Source organism: Arachis hypogaea, chromosome 9 (assembly GCF_003086295.3).
Source record: "Arachis hypogaea cultivar Tifrunner chromosome 9, arahy.Tifrunner.gnm2.J5K5, whole genome shotgun sequence".
NCBI lineage: Eukaryota > Viridiplantae > Streptophyta > Magnoliopsida > Fabales > Fabaceae > Arachis > Arachis hypogaea.
Genome location: NC_092044.1, coordinates 110,777,253 through 110,795,386, shown reverse-complemented (window position 1 = coordinate 110,795,386; position 18,134 = coordinate 110,777,253). Strand labels below are relative to the sequence as shown.

Sequence of the window (18,134 nt, the reverse complement as noted above, 5' to 3'; positions counted from 1 at the left end):
TTTAAACAATTTCTTATTTTATTTGTTTTGTTTTTTTTTGTTTAATTTATTCCGGTCACAAAAAAAATTGTAACTTGTAAGAGTAAACTAGATATATATGTTTGCGATTCAATAATATGATATTTAAGAGGTGTATTAGCAATATAACTACTAATATTAATATATTGAGGACTAAATAAAGGTGATTGAATGATTTGAATCCCCTCATAACCAACTTTGCAATTGATTAATTTTTCCATTAATTAATAATTGAGTTGAACTTGTCATTATTTATTGGTTGAAACCATCATCCCAAAAGACAAATATACATATGACTGTTGTAACTCTTTCTAGTCTCTGCCATTTAGTCAACACAAGGATCAATTATCCTCAAGAAACGACGTATAGGAGACTATTGTGTGGGCAAAAGGCAATAATTACTTGTGAATATCTGTTTCTAGCAAGTTCAAATTTCAGAGATATATCTAATTCATCATTACTCGTCCAATAATTGTATCTTGTCTAATTTGGCATATCCTACTACGAATCAAGTGTAGCATCTGCATCTCCTAATCCTAAGGTAAAAATAATCATATGAACTTTTGCTTTATATAATAAGTTTTAATGCTCTAAAGTTAATTCATTTTATTTTGAGTATATGTTATTTAATAGAATCAGTATAGAAATCACCGAGAGCTCCTACGTATGTTGCATGCATGGTGATGATGGATTGTCACAAGTTGAATATACAATTAAATTAAGTATTTGTGATACTTTTTAGTGCTTGTGTTGGCGCCATTATTTTGATAAAAAAGATCTTTTTTATTAAAAAAAGATTTTTTTATTTATTAGTGTGTTTGGTAAATTTTTAGTAGTAAAAGTAAAAGCATTAGAAAAATAAAAAAAAACATCTTTTTTTGAAAAGCTGTAATTTATATCTTTTTTTAAAAGATCTTTTTTCCTTAAAAAAAGATGTTTTTCATGTAATAAATAAACAAAAAAATACTTTATATTGTTATACCCAAACATAATTGATAGATAAAAAGATCTTTTTGGATGAGATATCCAAACATATATAAAATTACTTTTACTTTTTCATAAGATCTTTTAAAAAAAGACAACTCAAGAAAAAAAAAAATTTTTAAAATCTCACCCAAACAAGTCCTTAATTTCTTTTTTTGGGGAGATTGAGTTGGACATGGATAATGGGCTTCAAACTTTAAGCCCATATAGATAACTGGGCTTAAAACTTTAAGCCCTAAAGTAGATTCTTGGGTTACATTTTTGGGGGGTTTAATAGGTTATCAGAAAAAGTGCGTATAAAAAGTGTTGGATATAGGCCAGGTCCTAAAACTAGAAAGTAAAAGATAAATCAAGTAAAACTCTTTTTGTGTCAGTATTAAGATAAATGAATCCCTTCTCATTTGAAAATATAATATAATTTAGTTATATCTAGATTTTGTTCCAGGAGTAATTTGTAGATATTTTACTATCAACTAGAAGAGTAGACCATTGTTTAATAAAAAATTTTCTGCAACACTAAATTTCTCCAAGCAATTCAAATAAAATAAAAAATTTCTCTCTTTCATTTTTCAAAAAAGAAAAAAAACTTAAAAGTCGAAATTTCAATTGTAGGATAGAATGCTTCTTTCTGTAGTGATTTTTTCAACGTTTTGTCCAACAAAGAGTGTTAGGTGAGATTGTATTGAATAGGTGTGGGAATTCATATAAAATTTTAATCTTTTATTGGTAGGTCATATTTAAGTATCAATGTAAAGTTTATTTTTGTGACATATACCCAAAATTTTTCATGTGGTAACAAACCAAAGAGATCAGACATTGCTGGACATAAAAGTGAGCATTGATATTAGTATTCTTTTATAGTGCATTTACTAATTCATGCTTTAAAAATAGTTATAAATAGAATGAATAAATTTGCTGTAAGGAACTTTTGAGAATGCTAAGGTTTAGGGGTTTAGTAACTTGGTTATTCATGTAACAAGTTTTGAAACTAAGGTAAGTGAAGTGAGTGATGGGAATAGATTGAAACATGTGAGTGAGTGAGTGAAATTTAGCAGTCTTATAAGGCAACCTTGTGGAACAGGTGGACTCACATGGAAGCAGAGGCTTGTGGTAGATGCTCTTAAAAAGAGAGGCATATACTTGCTTCAAATGCAAGAGGAGAGTGCTTTTTAGCACCTTGGTGAAAACCATGGTTTTCTTGAGGAACAAGTCAACAAGGAAAGGTGAAATGGATACCAATAGATGCTTCTATTCTGTGGTGATGATCCACAGGTTATTGGTCTTATTGTTCTTATGCCATAAGGGAGAAAAGGTTTGAAAGGGACACTGTACCTGCAACAACAATGTTAATTCAATATATACTAGTTTCACCCTTGTCTAAGCAAAAGAAGGTTAGAGGGTCTCTGCTCTGATCTTTATCTATCTTACCCCTCTCTCTCATTGAGTTTGCTTCCTCTGAATGAGTCACAACTAGTTTTTAACCAAATGGGGTGGCTACAATCCCTCCTCTCTCCCTTGAAGAAGCTCTGGTTTCGGTTGAATTCGAATCAAAACAAGAGTATGCATTCTCATTATGTTTAGTTAGTTCTCTCTTCATGATGCTGGTTTACATTGTTTATCTCATGGTTTCTTCTCCTAATAACATTGCAGGAAGAGGGATTTACATTCTGTATGAAGATGTCAAATCTTGCCAGTATGAAGATGTGCATGTCCTTTGGTCTATACTAGTGGAATCACATTCCCCTTCTTTGCCATCCAAAAAATAAAAAGCCATGGGAACATAGCATCACACACATTCAGAAGCGGCTGCTCCTAATGTACATAAAAATATTTATAATTAATGTTCATATAACATAAGAGACTATTTTATTTTTCACTTCTTTCTTTTAATAACTTTTGTAGCATCAAAGCAGAATGGTTTGATTCTCTTTCAATTTTGTTCTTAAAGGATCTACTATGTTCTTATACAACTTCTTTTCTTTTTCTCTCTGAATGATGTTAGTTATTGTTATTATGTCTATTTTAAGTTGCTGAGATGGTAGTTTGTTCCTTCTATTTCCCTCGTTGAAGTTGACCAATGAAAGTAACTTGGGTATTTAAATTACATAAAAATAAGATATTAGACTATTATGGAGGCATTGAAGCAGTGACATTGACATGTATATGCCATAGTAACCAAACCACTAGGGGTCTAGATTATTTATTTGGCAGTTGAAATCGCTTTCTGCAAAACAAAGTAATCTGCAGAGAAAATGTAATCTCAACCTATGAAAAAGGTGGGTTGAAGAGGTGTGATATACTGATATTAGAATTATTTTTAGTCATGTGACCCATGTTTTTCAATAGGAAATCAATAGTTGCAACTTTTTTAAGCGACACATGAGACAATTAAATATACTTTGTGACAATTATATGTTGTTAGCTGCATGATAAGCATTTAAAAAATTGCAATGTGTAAGTGCTGCTTAGACAAATTGCAATTTGTAATCTGTGTCATCTTGATCAATTTGAACACCTCTTACCTACAAAGGTAAAGTGTAAAAACTAAAAACACATTACATTACATTACATTTTAGCTTAAAACACATTACTAAAGCAAAGTTACCTTATTCTTTTTATGTAATAAGATGCTATGACCTAAAATTTTAGCTTCTACATCCTGAGTTAAACCATTTCTTCAAGACGCCAAAGGACTAACAAGTAAGCAACCTTCAACAATCATAACTCTGCCACTAACTATAACCTAAGAATTTAATTTTAATGCACTGTAAAGTAATTTTATACGTGCATCTAATCGTAATGTCACATCAGCAAAAATAACTACCTTTCACATTGATCGCGTGAATAGTCATCTAAGAGAATAGATCGGATATGATTGCGCGACTGTATAAAACATTTTTGTTGAAGGGAAACATATAGAAAATTGCATCAAAATTAAACTCAACCTAAATCCCTGATCATATCTCCTAATGGGAAACATATAGAAAATTGTAACCAACTGCTGTATGTCCTGCATCATGTTAAATTTCATCATGCAATGAATTTAGATGATCATGATCATGTTAGTTATGTTGTCCAATAATGATGGTCATCACATTCTTGAAGGATGTGTGACTAATTTTTGTTGTTGTTTGATGCAAGGTGACCATGACTTGAAATATGGTTTATTATTCAGTGTCTCGAGACACAATGTCTATGTCAATATCTCATCTACCAAAAGTGATTGTGTTTCCGTGCTTGTAAACAAATTCGATATTATATGAGAAGCCAGGTTTCAAGTCCTTCCGAGGAAAAAGGATTCAGTGAAAAAGAGTAGACAGAAAATTGAGAATTTCACATGCAATGATGCAGACACTGTCCCATATTTATTTATTTGTTTTGTCTTCAAGCCTAATGACAAACACAAGATTAGGGGATTAAAAGAATCAATACAATGTGGCTTATTATTAAATGGAATTTTGAAAAAGGAAGAAAATTGGAAGTGAACTTCTTTGTAGCCTCTTGTTTTGGACAGACACACTTTGCACCTGGAAATCGTTTATTGGATCACTATAATATAAATAATAAATCATCAAGACAAACATAACTTTGGATTTTTGTACACTTTGATTATAGTATTACTACTATTACTCATATTACACGACTTTCTATTATTGTCTTTTGTTCTATCGTTTATCGCTTATTAAATCTTTTATGATGAAGGTGTTTGATCCAAAAGACCAGACAATGCATGAGGATTATTTAATTTTTGTGCAATTATTAAATGAACTTATAAGTTTTTTTAGGGTACTAGGTGTAAACTCTCTAGTATTTGAAAATTGAGAGAGTCAACAACTAATTTTCAGGAATTTACTTTAAAAATCGAATCTGAGTCATAATGTTTAAACAACTAAAACAATTATCACCTTTAGTAACCAATTTGAGATTGGTCGAGTGGTTAGCTCACTCATCTACTTAAACAAGTGTCGAGGGTTTGAATTCCGACAAACTCTTAAATAGAGCTTAAATCCGCGACGGATTAGTGCTTGGCATGTGGGGATAACCAAAAAAAGTTATCACCTTTATTAGGTTACTTAATACTTCTTTCTTTCCTTCTCATGTTCAATTAGTAATTATGTTGAAAGCTCATTTAATTTCTTATTGCCTCTCACCACATTTCAAAAGTACACCAAACATATCTTTAGGGCCAAGACAATGACAGTAGCAAAAAGGAAAGATGTGAAAAGCTATGTGAAAGAGCTAAAAAAAGTTTACAAACATAACTCTAAGGAATCTATATACAATGCTTAATTAAGTTATTGAAGCATGTATGTATGAGTTTTAACAGGCTCATCAACCAATTAAGCCATACACAAGCAAGAAGCTTTGGGATTTTAGACAATCATTTACAGCAAGCAAGCAAAAGAAGAAAAGGCCTAAATTAACAGATAGTGATGGTATACTGAATATTATTGACTAATGTTGATATACATCACAATTCAATTTAATTCAATTCAATTCAATTAAACCGAAACCTTTTCTAGTTTCTTATATATCAATGCTATTAAATGATGAAGTACATATTTTCCAGGCTTATTGAATGGTTTATCATGGATCAGGTCTTACTTTCTAATATCTTTTATTTATTATTTTTATTCCAACAAAATACACACCGAAAGACATACAAAATGGTTGTCAGAAAAGGAAGATTCTGGTTTCTATAAGCTGCAAAATGTGGCAAGCTAAGGCACAATAGAATACCAAACCAACCCTTTTGCCTTATCTGCCACCGGCCTCTCAATGATGGAAAGCACTAAAAGCCAGTTGGGGCAGCATGTGCTATGCATATAGCCATATATTATACCAACATCTGTTACAAAGAAATGCACATTAATCAAAATTTTAGGTCACTTGTTTGGTATATATCCTGAGGCAGAGGCATGCATGCTTATTTATCGAAGTGCTAGTTTTTTATTACAAAAAAAAAATAATTTTGATGCACTACCAATATAAAATAGAATAATACAGTTTTATATAACAATACGTCAATCAAAATAACTATTTTGATCACATAAATTAGTCATCCGAAAAAACAAATAAAATTGGATAATAATAGAAAATGTTTTACAATGAATCAAAATTAAATTCTTATCAAAACTAGAAAGAAAAAAAATCCTATATCCTAATTAAACTTGATAAGGTATTGCTCCAAAAACCAAAAGTAAAATATGAGGTGTGAAACAAAGCAATTGAGGTGCAAAAATCTTGCAAGTTCCAAGCATGCACGTTAGGGTAGAGGGTCTAGAATGGAATAGGAGTATGAGTGGTCCCCTACTCCACATTGGGGCCAACCAAGTTGATCCACCCTACTTACTTGTTAACCAATTATTTCTCCACTCTAATCCTCATCATCTGTGGTCCGTGGTCCCTAACACCAAAATTTGTAGGCTACCTGTCCTATGCAGTACACAACTCTGAAAAGGACATAGCCTATTTAAGGGAGAGTACATAGTTGAAACTAACAACTCAATTTTTAAACATATTAGATTGCTGCTAAGTGCTAACTAGTGATCTAAACTCTTTAAAATGATAAGGTTTTAAGGAAAGGAAAATAACTTGGGAAGAAAAATATATTTGGATTGTAATCTTATTATTATTTATATTAAAGCAACTATGTATTTTTTACATCTTACAAAGAAAGAAACTCTAATAATAAGACCACCATAGTCCCAAGTAGATAGAACATTTGTGATGCAAAGCAACCTCTTCCCATGCCATAAATGCAAATGACCCAAATTCCACTCCTTTGTGATACAAACACCCTGAACACCACATAAATTATTTGTTTAACGAGAAAAGCTTAAAACTTTGGCTGGCCCATGAAGTGCAACCTGTTAGACTCAGAGAGTGATTATGGTTTTACAGCTCGTGATGAGATGGAAGAAAAGGAGAGTGTGTTTTGTCAGCTTCTTTATGGTGATCAATTACATGTTCTTAAATCACATGCCTACTATAACAATATTTATATGGTTAAATTCATTTTAAATAAAATTATTGTTTATTAAAAAATTATAAATATTTATAGAATACATAATATTTATGCAGGAAAGCGTGGTAGTAGATTAGATGTATGACTGAGAGGTATCACTCTCCAACCTTGTGAAAATCTTTGCCTTGTATTCCAGGGTAGTTTAGTTGGCACTTGTTGGCAATTAACTTCATTTCACTTTGTCTTTTTGATGGAACTTCCTAGGCACACAAACACTTTCTCTCTCTTTCTCTTTGTTCTCTCTAGCTAGCGTCACGGAATACCAAAAATTAGTTATCAAAGTTTTGTTTAGTTTAGTTTGGTTTCATCTGATTCTTCCTTCCATATTCCATATGCATTGACAAAACTAATACCTTTTTCTTTTTTCTTCTTTTTAAAATCTTTTTCTGTTGTTCTTTATCTTTGTGCTCACATAAAAGCAAATAAAAGGCTTTGTGGAGTGCAAATCAATAAAAAACAAAAGAAAATAGCATATAGATATTAAGAAGCAAAGCATGAATGGCGGTGCAAGTGCTGAGGCAGAGGCAGAGTACTCTGAATTTGTGGAAGTTGATCCTAGTGGAAGATATGGAAGAGTATATACAATACACTTTATACAACTCTTCAGATTTTGGTGTTTTTTTTTTTTTTTTTTTTCAAAGTAATTTACACATTATTATGCTATCAAGGGCCTTATTTTGATTACTGGTTTTGAATTCCATGTTTTGACAGTATAATGAAATTCTTGGTAAAGGAGCTTCCAAGACAGTGTATGCACCATATCCTTTATTATCTTGTTTTTCAGCAGAGCCACCTCAAAATTTTCAAAGCGAAATCTTCAATTTCTTTTAGATTTTCTTCCTTTTGCAAGTTGAAAATTGTGGGGGTGCCACCAACATGAGATTTTTGTTTTTAATATGAGGTCATGTCCATTTGTTGCAGTTATAGAGCATTTGATGAGTATGAAGGGATAGAAGTTGCATGGAACCAAGTGAAGCTTTACGACTTTCTGCAGAATCCAGAAGACCTTGAGAGATTATACTGTGAAATTCATCTTCTCAAGACATTGAAACACAAGAACATCATGAAGTTCTACACTTCCTGGGTTGATACTACCAACAGACACATAAATTTTGTCACTGAGATGTTCACTTCTGGGACTCTAAGACAGTAAGCCTTATCCATTTTGTGTTATATCTTACCTTCAATGCTTGGTTTCATTTGCATGTCATTCAGCTTCTTGATCTTGGCTTTTACAAACTGCAGGTACAGGCTTAAACACAGAAGGGTTAACATCAGAGCTGTTAAGCATTGGTGCAGGCAGGTTTTGGAAGGGCTTCTCTATCTACACAGCCATGACCCTCCTGTGATCCATAGAGATCTCAAGTGTGATAACATTTTCATCAATGGCAACCAAGGAGAAGTTAAAATTGGGGATCTTGGCCTTGCTGCAATTCTTCGCAAATCTAATGCCGCTCGCTGTGTTGGTGAGACAACAACATGAAATTAGCCTTTATTTTTTATTGTCACCATGATCAAATACACATGTTATGCCTTCTTCCACAATTAACTATTCAGATGAATTTTATGATGTTCTCAGCATATTTTGAGTTTGTTAGCATGGCTTATTTCTGTTCATTGTTTTACTTCATTTAGGCACACCTGAGTTTATGGCCCCTGAAGTATATGAAGAGGATTACAATGAATTGGTTGACATATACTCTTTTGGAATGTGCATCTTGGAGATGGTCACCTTTGAATATCCTTATAGTGAATGCAACCATCCTGCTCAAATTTACAAGAAAGTTTCCTCTGTAAGAACTATTTCTTTCTTTGGCCATGATTATTTTTGCAATTTGGTTTCATTATTTTTGTCCAAATTACTAACATGGAATGCATATTTTTCAGGGGAAAATGCCAGAGGCTCTTTACAAAGTAAATGATCCCGAGGTTCGGCAATTCGTAGAGAAATGCTTAGCAACTGTGTCCCTCAGACTTTCAGCAAAGGAACTATTGGAGGACCCTTTTCTCCAACTTGATGATTATGGATATGACTTGAAACCATTCCAATATCAAAGAGACTGCTTTGAAGTAACCCCAATAATTAGACAGTCTCTTAATGGAATTCATAGCAGCAACACCACCTTAATGAGTGGCTCCACCGATAATCCTGGTGGTTATGGACCTGTGTCTGAACTGGATTATCACCAAGATGATTTTGAAACAAGTGAAATAGATCTCTTTGATTGTGAGGAGGACGAAAAATTAGCTGAATTCGACGCCTCAATTAAAGGTAGGAGAAGAGAAGATGATGGCATCTTTCTGAGAATCAGAATAGCAGATAAGGAAGGTTGGCATTTCCCTTGTTATTTCCTTCTTCAACATTTTCAGTCTTTGATGATTCCATATTCTGTTGCTCTTTAATTCGCCTTGGTTACTCAGTAATTAGTTACTAAACAAGCCATATTAACAATGTCTTCTACATAGGTCGAGTTCGAAACATCTATTTCCCGTTTGACACCGAGACTGATACTGCATTGAGCGTTGCTTCTGAAATGATAGCTGAACTTGACATAACTGACCAAGATGTAACAAAGTTAGCAGATATGATAGATAATGAAATTGCAAACTTGGTCCCTGAGTGGAAAAGGGGACCCAGAATAGAGGAAAGTTTACAATGTGAAAGTGAACATTTCTGCCACAATTGTGCTAGAAACGGTTCTTTATTTGATTATGCATCATCAGATAATCCATGTGCCAAGAATCTGCAATTTTTCCATTGTTCTAAGAACGGATGCGCAGCAGTTCATGGCAGATTCGAGGAGATTACTTATCAAGTTGAAGGGTCTGAAAACTGTGCTACAGAAGGTGCACAAGATCCATCATACCAACCCAAAGGCATTAGTTGTACTGATATCTGGGCGCAGCGCGATGAACCAGACTTGTGTTCTGAAGAGTTAAAAGACATACAATGTGACGACAAGTCTAATGAGACATCAAATCAATCAACCATCAAGGATGGTGGAAGAACTATTGATGTGGATGACCAAAGTGATCTCAATGCTAGAAAGCTACCTTCTATTCCTTCATCGGATTGTGTTCTTCTGGACTATGAGAATGAAATTAGACAAGAACTGAGATGGCTAAAAGCAAAGTACCAGATGCAGTTAAGAGAGCTTAGAGACCAGCAACTAGGGAGTAAACCAAAATTTGCTAGCACATCCCCTGACACCGAAAAATTAGAGCTATCAGCTACATCCCACTCGAAGTTACAGGACAAGAAATCATTGCTGAGGCCTATGGTTTGTGGTAACAATTTTCTTGTTGATGCTGAGAAGTGCACAAGTTTGGCTGATCAAATGGTTCAAAATGGTGATGAGACAAGTGAGGCTAACAGTCCAGAACAAATGATCACAGCCAAGGATTTCTTTGCAGGAGCCTTGCTTCCACAGTCCCTTTATAGGGCCACTTCTCTTCCTGTTGATGCAGTAGATGTCTAGAATCTCCAAACCACTCAAGTTTCCATAATTTTCTCATCATTAAATGGGGCACCATTGTAAGTAAAATTAAAGAAAACCCAGATGTAACTTAGTGTACGTAGTTCTAGGCACCCTTTTCTCTATGAAAATCACTTTGAACTTGACATGTTATGAAAAAGAGTCATGTAAATCATACACAGATTAACACAATCACATTAATGTAAGCAAAATCTTCCCCTTGTGTTGCAACTCCATCTCCTAGTTAGAGGTACCTACTTATGAGATGCTATTGTTGTGAAATGCTTTCTTGTATGCTTGGTTCATAAAATGCTCTATTTGATATAATACAAGTTCTTATACATTCATATTTTTCTTCTTTCTTGTTACTTTTTAATTTTCCCTAGTGTGAGTTGTATGCATACCTTATCCAGAATGTAGGGGAAAAATATCTTAGACTTTTATATATGCATGCACAAAGGTAGCTTGACCAACACCTACCTACTATTCTCCATTTTGATGGATATTGCCAAAGATCAGATGACCCCTCTGACAAACATTGTGGGGCGATTTCAAAGGACAAACCAACAAATTTGTGTGATGCTTGTTCACCCTTCTACAAAATATGAACATACAAACATAACAACGGCCATGTAGTTTTGCTGCTGCATATAACTAGTGGCCAACTTGGTAGGGTATATATACATACACACATTAATATAATAGAAAGTTCTAAGGTATAAATAGGTTAGGTCCCTATCCATTAAATGGCCACTTTATAAATGAGCCATGTAACTATTTTTATATCAAAATTAGACATAAATATGAATACAATAAAGCAAAGTACAGAAAAATGTAACAGTGGTGATGAAGGAGGTTCAAACTCTCAATTTAGATCTTAAAAGAATAAGACACCTGAATGAGACAAGTCAAGATTATTTATAGAATTAACTATGTATAACACATCAGCAACAATGAAAAATAATGTGATGACACTGTTATTCTTGGATGACTATCTGTTGTCATTAATGCACATGCTGGAGAGGCAGGGTATGGTGTCCACCATTTTTACCAATAAAAGACTTCAATATGGCATGGCATTATAGGATAAGAGGAAGATATAAAAGGTTACGGCCATGTACACGAATGAAAGAAGAAATGCATCATAATTTATACACGTAGACGAATACTTTTATAACTCTACTTTAAAGTAATGGCACTTTACAAGTGAATTGAACGGTAAATATAATAGAGATTAGGCAGTCGCTAGTTGGAAAGCAAAAAGCAAAAGCTACGTACTATCAACACCGGCATAGCGGATCCATCATTGTCTAAAATAACATATTGACTTGTCCATGATTTTAAGCAAAATTACGTTGCTTAACGGATATATCTTCCAAGCTTTTATTAAAACTACCATGGACATATATTCATTATTCCCAATGAATAACACAAATAACACATAAAATCAGCAACTTCTGTCAATTATGTGTATATTTCCATCTTACATATTACTCATTACTCTGTGCTTTACAGATATACTATCGACAGAGCATCACACCTACATATTTTATGCTCGTCTTAATGTTATTAATCTTGCTACAAACTACATTCCTATAGGATACATTTCCCTTAAGCCACTGAGTAATACAATGATTAACTGTCATCAATATACCCCAAAAAAATAAAAAATGAAAAATCATTTCCCTCAGGCCTATGAATCAGATGCAAGAATTGAAAGTCAATTAAAATAGGTGTGGATACTATGAACCAAAGCAGACTAGGTAAAGAGAGACCACCGAATTATCTGAACTGATTGATTCAAATCCAGGGTTATAGAAAATGTACCGCCTCCAATTTGGTAAGATTAGACCTCAACTGCGAGATATCTTGACAGGCATAAACAAGAACACAAGCATTTGATTGACTCGGAAGCATTCTAGCACGCGTCCACTTGAAGTCAGACCTCAGGCAAACTCATCTAAAAAAGTGAATGATTTTAAGCTCCTGTGTACATTTATATATTTTCAGTTTAATATACTTGTAAATTACTCATCAGTTCTAGTCGGATTCTTCATGAAATTCCACTGTTTCTTCTACCAGTAATCCTGACATGAACATGAACCATCCTTGAAATGATGAAAACGTGTGGAGTCTCTTACAATAATTTCTCTACCGACAAGCTTAGAGATATATTTTATGGCGGAATGACAGTCATTGCAGACTCTAAGGTTCTTCATGATCCTCAGTGTGGCATATCCTGGAGTATTTAACAAAGCAAATGCAATAGCGAGTTTTTCGCTATGGTGTCTAAGGATTTGTTCCTTCACTTCCTGGTCTAGATCATGCAAGACAGAATCAGTGTCTGGAATAAAGCCCATTTTCTTTATCTCCATCCATATTTTTGAAATCATTCTATATATTGCATCTCTTTGTGGATGAAGCCCATCTTCAACCCCAAAAATATGGACCTTGTTCTGGATTTGAACCCAGCTGATTCCTTGTTCCTTCTTTACTGCTCTGTCCTTCATTGATTTCCTAATCATAGCAGCATCTTTCCATCTTCCACAAGCTGAAAGCGTATTAGCAAGTGCTGAGTAAGCCCCACTATTGTTGGGATCAAGAAGAAGCAAATTTTCAGCTGCCACTTTAGCTAAATCCACATTTTTATGAACCCTGCAAGAAGCCAAAAGTGAACCCCAAGCTATAACATCTGGTTCAACAGGCATGTTTTTTATAAAATGATATGCTTCTTCAAGCAATCCAGCACGCCCAAGCAGGTCAATCATGCAAGCATAATGGCTAGAGGTGGGTTCAATGTGATGAACATTTTTCATTAAACTAAAGTAACTCTTACCCTGTTGTACCAATCCCACGTGCGAACAAGCAGACAAGACACCAACATAAGTAATTTGGTCAGGCTCTATGTCAAGTTTCAGCATAGTGTCGAACAGTTCTACGGCATCTTTTCCAAGACCATGTTGAGCTAGAGCTATAATCATGCAAGTCCAAGTCAATTTATTCTTGTTAGAGCATATCTGTTTGAATACTTTCCTTGCATCTCTGATGCTTCCTGATCTTGAATACATGGTAATTAAAGCATTACCAACAGAAATTGATGATGCTTCTTGCAATCTTATGGCAGTTGCATGAAGCTGCTTACCGTGATCAAGAGAAGCCAAGCTTGAAAAGACACTTAAAACTGCTGCTAAAGTATAGTTGTTTGGCTTTGGACCTTCTCTAACCATTTTCCTGAAGAGATCCAAAGCATCGCTAAGTAAACCATTTTGTGCATAACCTACAATCATGGCTGTCCATGCAACTATATCTCGAAATTCTAATGAGTCAAATATATCTCTTGCTGGGTTTATATCCCCAATTTTGACAAAGCCATCTAGCAGTGATGTGAATGCTATAACATCCAGATTTGAGATACCTGTAATATCTACAATCCTATGAGCAATCTCAATGCCACCAGACTTTGCATACATTAAGATCAGAGCATTTCTCACAGCTCCAGATATGTCTATATTAGCTCTTACCATGTATGCATGGACTTGTTTCCCAAGTTTCAAATTTTCAAGATTGGCACAAGCTGACAAAATACTTCCCAAGGTGTACTTATCTGGCTTTGAAGATGAACTGCTAAGCATAAGCGAAAAAATTTCAAGGGCTTTGACATCATGTCCTTGATGAGTATATCCTGTAATGATCGAATTCCAAGAGACAATGTCTGGATCAGTCATTTCCTGAAAAAGGGCAAGTCCAAGGTCAAGTTGACCAAAATGCATATGCATCGAAATCATAGTATTCCAAGTTGATTTGTCTTTTAGCCTCATCCGGTCAAACACAACTTTCGCCATTACTGAATCACCTGACTTTGCATACATGTTAAGAAGTGAATTGGCCACAGGAACAACACTGAACAATCCAAGTTTTACAATGAAGGAGTGAACCTTTCTACCAATATCCAGTGCTTCAGTTGCAGCACATGAAGCAAGAACATTGGTAAATGTGAACTGGGTTGGCGACACTCCACATGAAATCATCCTGAGAAACATATGAATGGCATTATCAAAACGACCCAACATGTTATACCCCACTATCATTGAAGTCCAGGAAACAGAATCGGGTTCAGGAATTTCATCAAACACTCGCTGTGCAGCTTCCAAGTTCCCCCTTTTGGCATAAGCTGACAGAATGGTATTCCAGGAGAAAATGGTCTTCAGCGGCATTTCAGCGAACACGCGGTGAACATCAGAGAAGGAACCAGTTTTAGCATAAAAATTGAGGAGATTGTTCATCAAGAAGACACCCAAGTGAAGGCCGTGTTTGATGATTCGAGCATGAACGGATCTTCCGACAAAAGGGTCTCTGGATTTGATAGCTGATTGGAGAACATCGGCGTATAGATCGGAATGGGAAGCATAAGAAGTAGTGCAGGGAGGATTTGTGATCCCCATCAACACAAAGTGAGAGTGTTGAATTCAGCACCCGCATGAAGATGGAGGCTCTATTGGTGAAGTTGCGGAGAAGTTGTAGGAATTTAGAATTTAAATTCTGAAATCAACCTACAAATTATATCATGTGTTAGTTGGTTTCTAAACTAACTTTAACTTCCGTCACAATTTTATTAAATTGGTAATGAATTATTTTCTCTGAATCTAATATATGTTCACATTTTCTGATATTAATTTAGGCTACAATCTAAATTTCCCCATAATTGAAAAGAACAATAGCTTGGCACTATTAAAAGTGAGTTCAGTTAGACTAAACTCAAGTTCAACTATCGGTTCCACTCATTAATAATTAAGCTTATTTCGTAATTCAAGTTAACGAGCTGACTTAAATAATAGGAATATAATCTATAATTATATATTAATAAAATATAATCTATAATTATATATTAATAAATTATAACTTATATATATTACAAAATATTAAAAAATAAATTTTATTTATTATCTATCTATCAATTATAAATTTTTTATTTATGTCCTATATCAAAATTATATAAAAATTATTATAAAATTTTAAATAATTAAAAACATTAATATATATGTAAAATTATATATTACTATTATATATATATATATATAATTATTAATACGCATATCCTATATGTATTTAATTTATATTTTTAATATTATATATATAATCGAGCTAGCTCACGAGTTAATGAACTGAGCTTATCCAAACTTAAACTCGACTCATTTAATTTATGAGATCAATTTTAAGCTCAAGCTCTGCTCACTAGCTCACGAGTTCAGCTTATCAAACTATTAATTAGTCGAACTCGAACTAATTCATGAGCGAACTTGACTCACTTTCACTCCTATTTAAGACTTAGATACACCAGTGTATCGATAATAAGTATTAATCTGTTTATTTGTCCAATTTTTTCTTATATAATAATAATAATAATAATAATAATAATAATAATAATAATAATAATAATAATTACTTAAGATGCTACATAATAAAACCTCTTACTTTATAAATTATATATAATAACATATATCTTGAAAAGATGAAATAGATAAATAAATAATACAAGGAGGTTTTGTAGATCACAATCATAAAACATAAATATAAACATGGGATGATCTTATTTTTATTGAGAAAATAATTTTTTTTCTATAATGTTTGGTAAAGAATTTATAAAGTTTGAAAAAAATTATATCAAATTTGATCTAAAAAATTAGAAATAGTTACCAGATTTTTTTTAAAAAGATCATTAGATTTTTTATGTAATCAAATTGTTAGTTTTTGTAGAATTAACGTTGTAAATGATCCGTAGAATCTGAAAAAAATTATAATTAAGTAAAATACCTAAATTTAAACGAAATTTATGTGCGCGCATCTTTTTCATTTAGGTTGCTGTTGTATTTTTTTTCTTCTTCTCTCATGTTACTACTGTTTCTTCTTTTCCTCTTTTTTTTCTTATTTTTATCTTTCGTTATCATCGTCGTCATCATTATCACCTCATTCTCCTCCTCATTTTTTATTTAAATTTCTTTTTCTCCTTCATTTTTCTCCTTCTTCTTGTCTATCTTCATAATCCACGTCATTACCATCATCGTTATCATTATTGTTATCATCATCGTCTTCTTCTTCTCCTCCAACATCATCTTTCTCTTTTATTATTGTCATCACCACCACCACGCCACTACCTCCATCTCATTCTTTTCTCATTTGAATTTTTTTGATCTCCTCCTTCTTTAATTTGTCCTCTTCCACTTCCTACTCCATTATCATTATTGTCATCATCGTCTTCTTCTTTTTATATGTACAATTGTTCTGTTGACTAGATCAAACAAAAATCATATTCCTAATTTCTTTCATGCATCTTTTATGTATATAGAATTAGTTATAAATCTTTTTCTTTTTTTGGTTTAGCTTAATTTTAGGAATTTTATGATTAGAAATCTTTCCTTTATTTTAGACTAGTATTTTTTCCTTCTTTCCCGTTTTCTAGTTATTTCTATTTCTGTAATTCCTCTATAAAGAGGATGATTTCCTGTACATTTAATAGAACATTATATTCAAACACTTCAACTTGGTATCAGAGTATGATCTCTACACTGTGTCTCTGATTTATAGCTATGGTTGACAGTTCCTCAGTCATTAATTCTGAATAGAAGGAGAGCACCACTCCTACTCCAACAGATTTAAAATCTGAACAACAGGTACTAGTTAGTGGTGATTTTCATTCATTTAAGACCACTACATTTTGAATCAATGGGTCAAACTACCTTAGGTGGTCTCAATCAATTCAGATGTATATCCGTAGAAGAGAGAAGATTGGATATCTCACCTGTGCGCAAAGCCAGCCTAACGTCACTGACCCACAATATAATGTGTGGGATTCCGAAAATTTCATGGTGATGACATGACTCGTGAACTCAATGAAGGAGGATATTAGTAGTAACTACATGTACTACCACTGCTAAAGAATTGTGGGATAGTGTCAAGAAGATGTATTCTGATCTTTGGAATAAATCCCAAATTTATGAACTTACTCTAAAAGCTAGAGAAATTCAACAAAAAAATGACAATGTCATCAAATATTTTCACACATTGAAGCGGGTGTAGCAGGATCTTGACCACTTCAATAAATATAAGTGGAATTCAGCCGCTGATGTCAAACACCACCAACAAACAGTGGAAGAAGGAAATATATTCCAATTTCTTGCAGGCCTCAACGTGGAGTTAGATGAAGTTCGTGACAGAATTATTGGAAGAGCAATCTTACCCTCAATTGGAGAAGTATTTACTGAAGTTAGAAGAGAGGAAACTCGTAGAGCTATGATAATGGAAAAAGGCAAGACTAAACAGATTTTTTTGGAGTCTAATGCATTCTTAGTGGCATCTGCTGCACTTAAAAATTCATCAAATCAGAAGCACCCCTCTAATCCTTGGTGTGACCACTGCAATAAACCTCGTCACACCCGAAAAATCTGCTGAAAGATTCATGAAAAATCAGCACATCTTAAAGGCAGTAAATCTGGTCCCAAAATACGTTCTATCCCAACTGCCTATGAGACTGAAAAATCATTCTTAAGTAAGAAACAGGTTGAGCAGCTCCGAAGGCTGTTAAATTATTCTAGTTCTGTGTCTAGTACTCCTAGTAGTTCTTTGGCTCAAAC

At 33.5% G+C, this 18,134-nt stretch overlaps 2 protein-coding genes across 6 annotated transcripts; one reads left to right on the top strand and one right to left on the bottom strand.

The window, feature by feature from the left end:
• The first annotated feature begins 6,504 nt into the window (after positions 1 to 6,504).
• Positions 6,505 to 10,853, top strand: LOC112711795 (probable serine/threonine-protein kinase WNK9). Of its 5 annotated transcripts, XM_025764511.2 has the most exons (9): positions 6,505 to 6,957; positions 7,087 to 7,122; positions 7,450 to 7,605; positions 7,742 to 7,779; positions 7,952 to 8,179; positions 8,276 to 8,496; positions 8,666 to 8,823; positions 8,918 to 9,359; positions 9,497 to 10,853. In XM_025764511.2, the coding sequence occupies exons 3-9, from the start codon at positions 7,525 to 7,527 to the stop codon at positions 10,507 to 10,509; spliced, it is 2,181 nt and encodes a 726-aa protein (XP_025620296.1). In that variant the 5' UTR covers positions 6,505 to 6,957; positions 7,087 to 7,122; positions 7,450 to 7,524; the 3' UTR covers positions 10,510 to 10,853. The 5 variants fall into 5 exon arrangements, with proteins under 5 accessions (XP_025620296.1, XP_025620298.1, XP_072059588.1 ...); XM_025764513.3 differs by lacking the exon at positions 7,742 to 7,779 and having other exon boundaries at positions 6,848 to 6,957; XM_072203487.1 differs by lacking the exons at positions 6,505 to 6,957; positions 7,742 to 7,779 and having other exon boundaries at positions 7,008 to 7,122.
• Positions 10,854 to 15,114, bottom strand: LOC112711793 (pentatricopeptide repeat-containing protein At2g22070-like). Its single transcript, XM_025764510.2, has one exon. It carries the CDS (start codon positions 14,946 to 14,948, stop codon positions 12,582 to 12,584), a length of 2,367 nt encoding a protein of 788 aa, XP_025620295.1. The 5' UTR covers positions 14,949 to 15,114; the 3' UTR covers positions 10,854 to 12,581.
• Between the last annotated feature and the right edge of the window lie 3,020 nt (positions 15,115 to 18,134).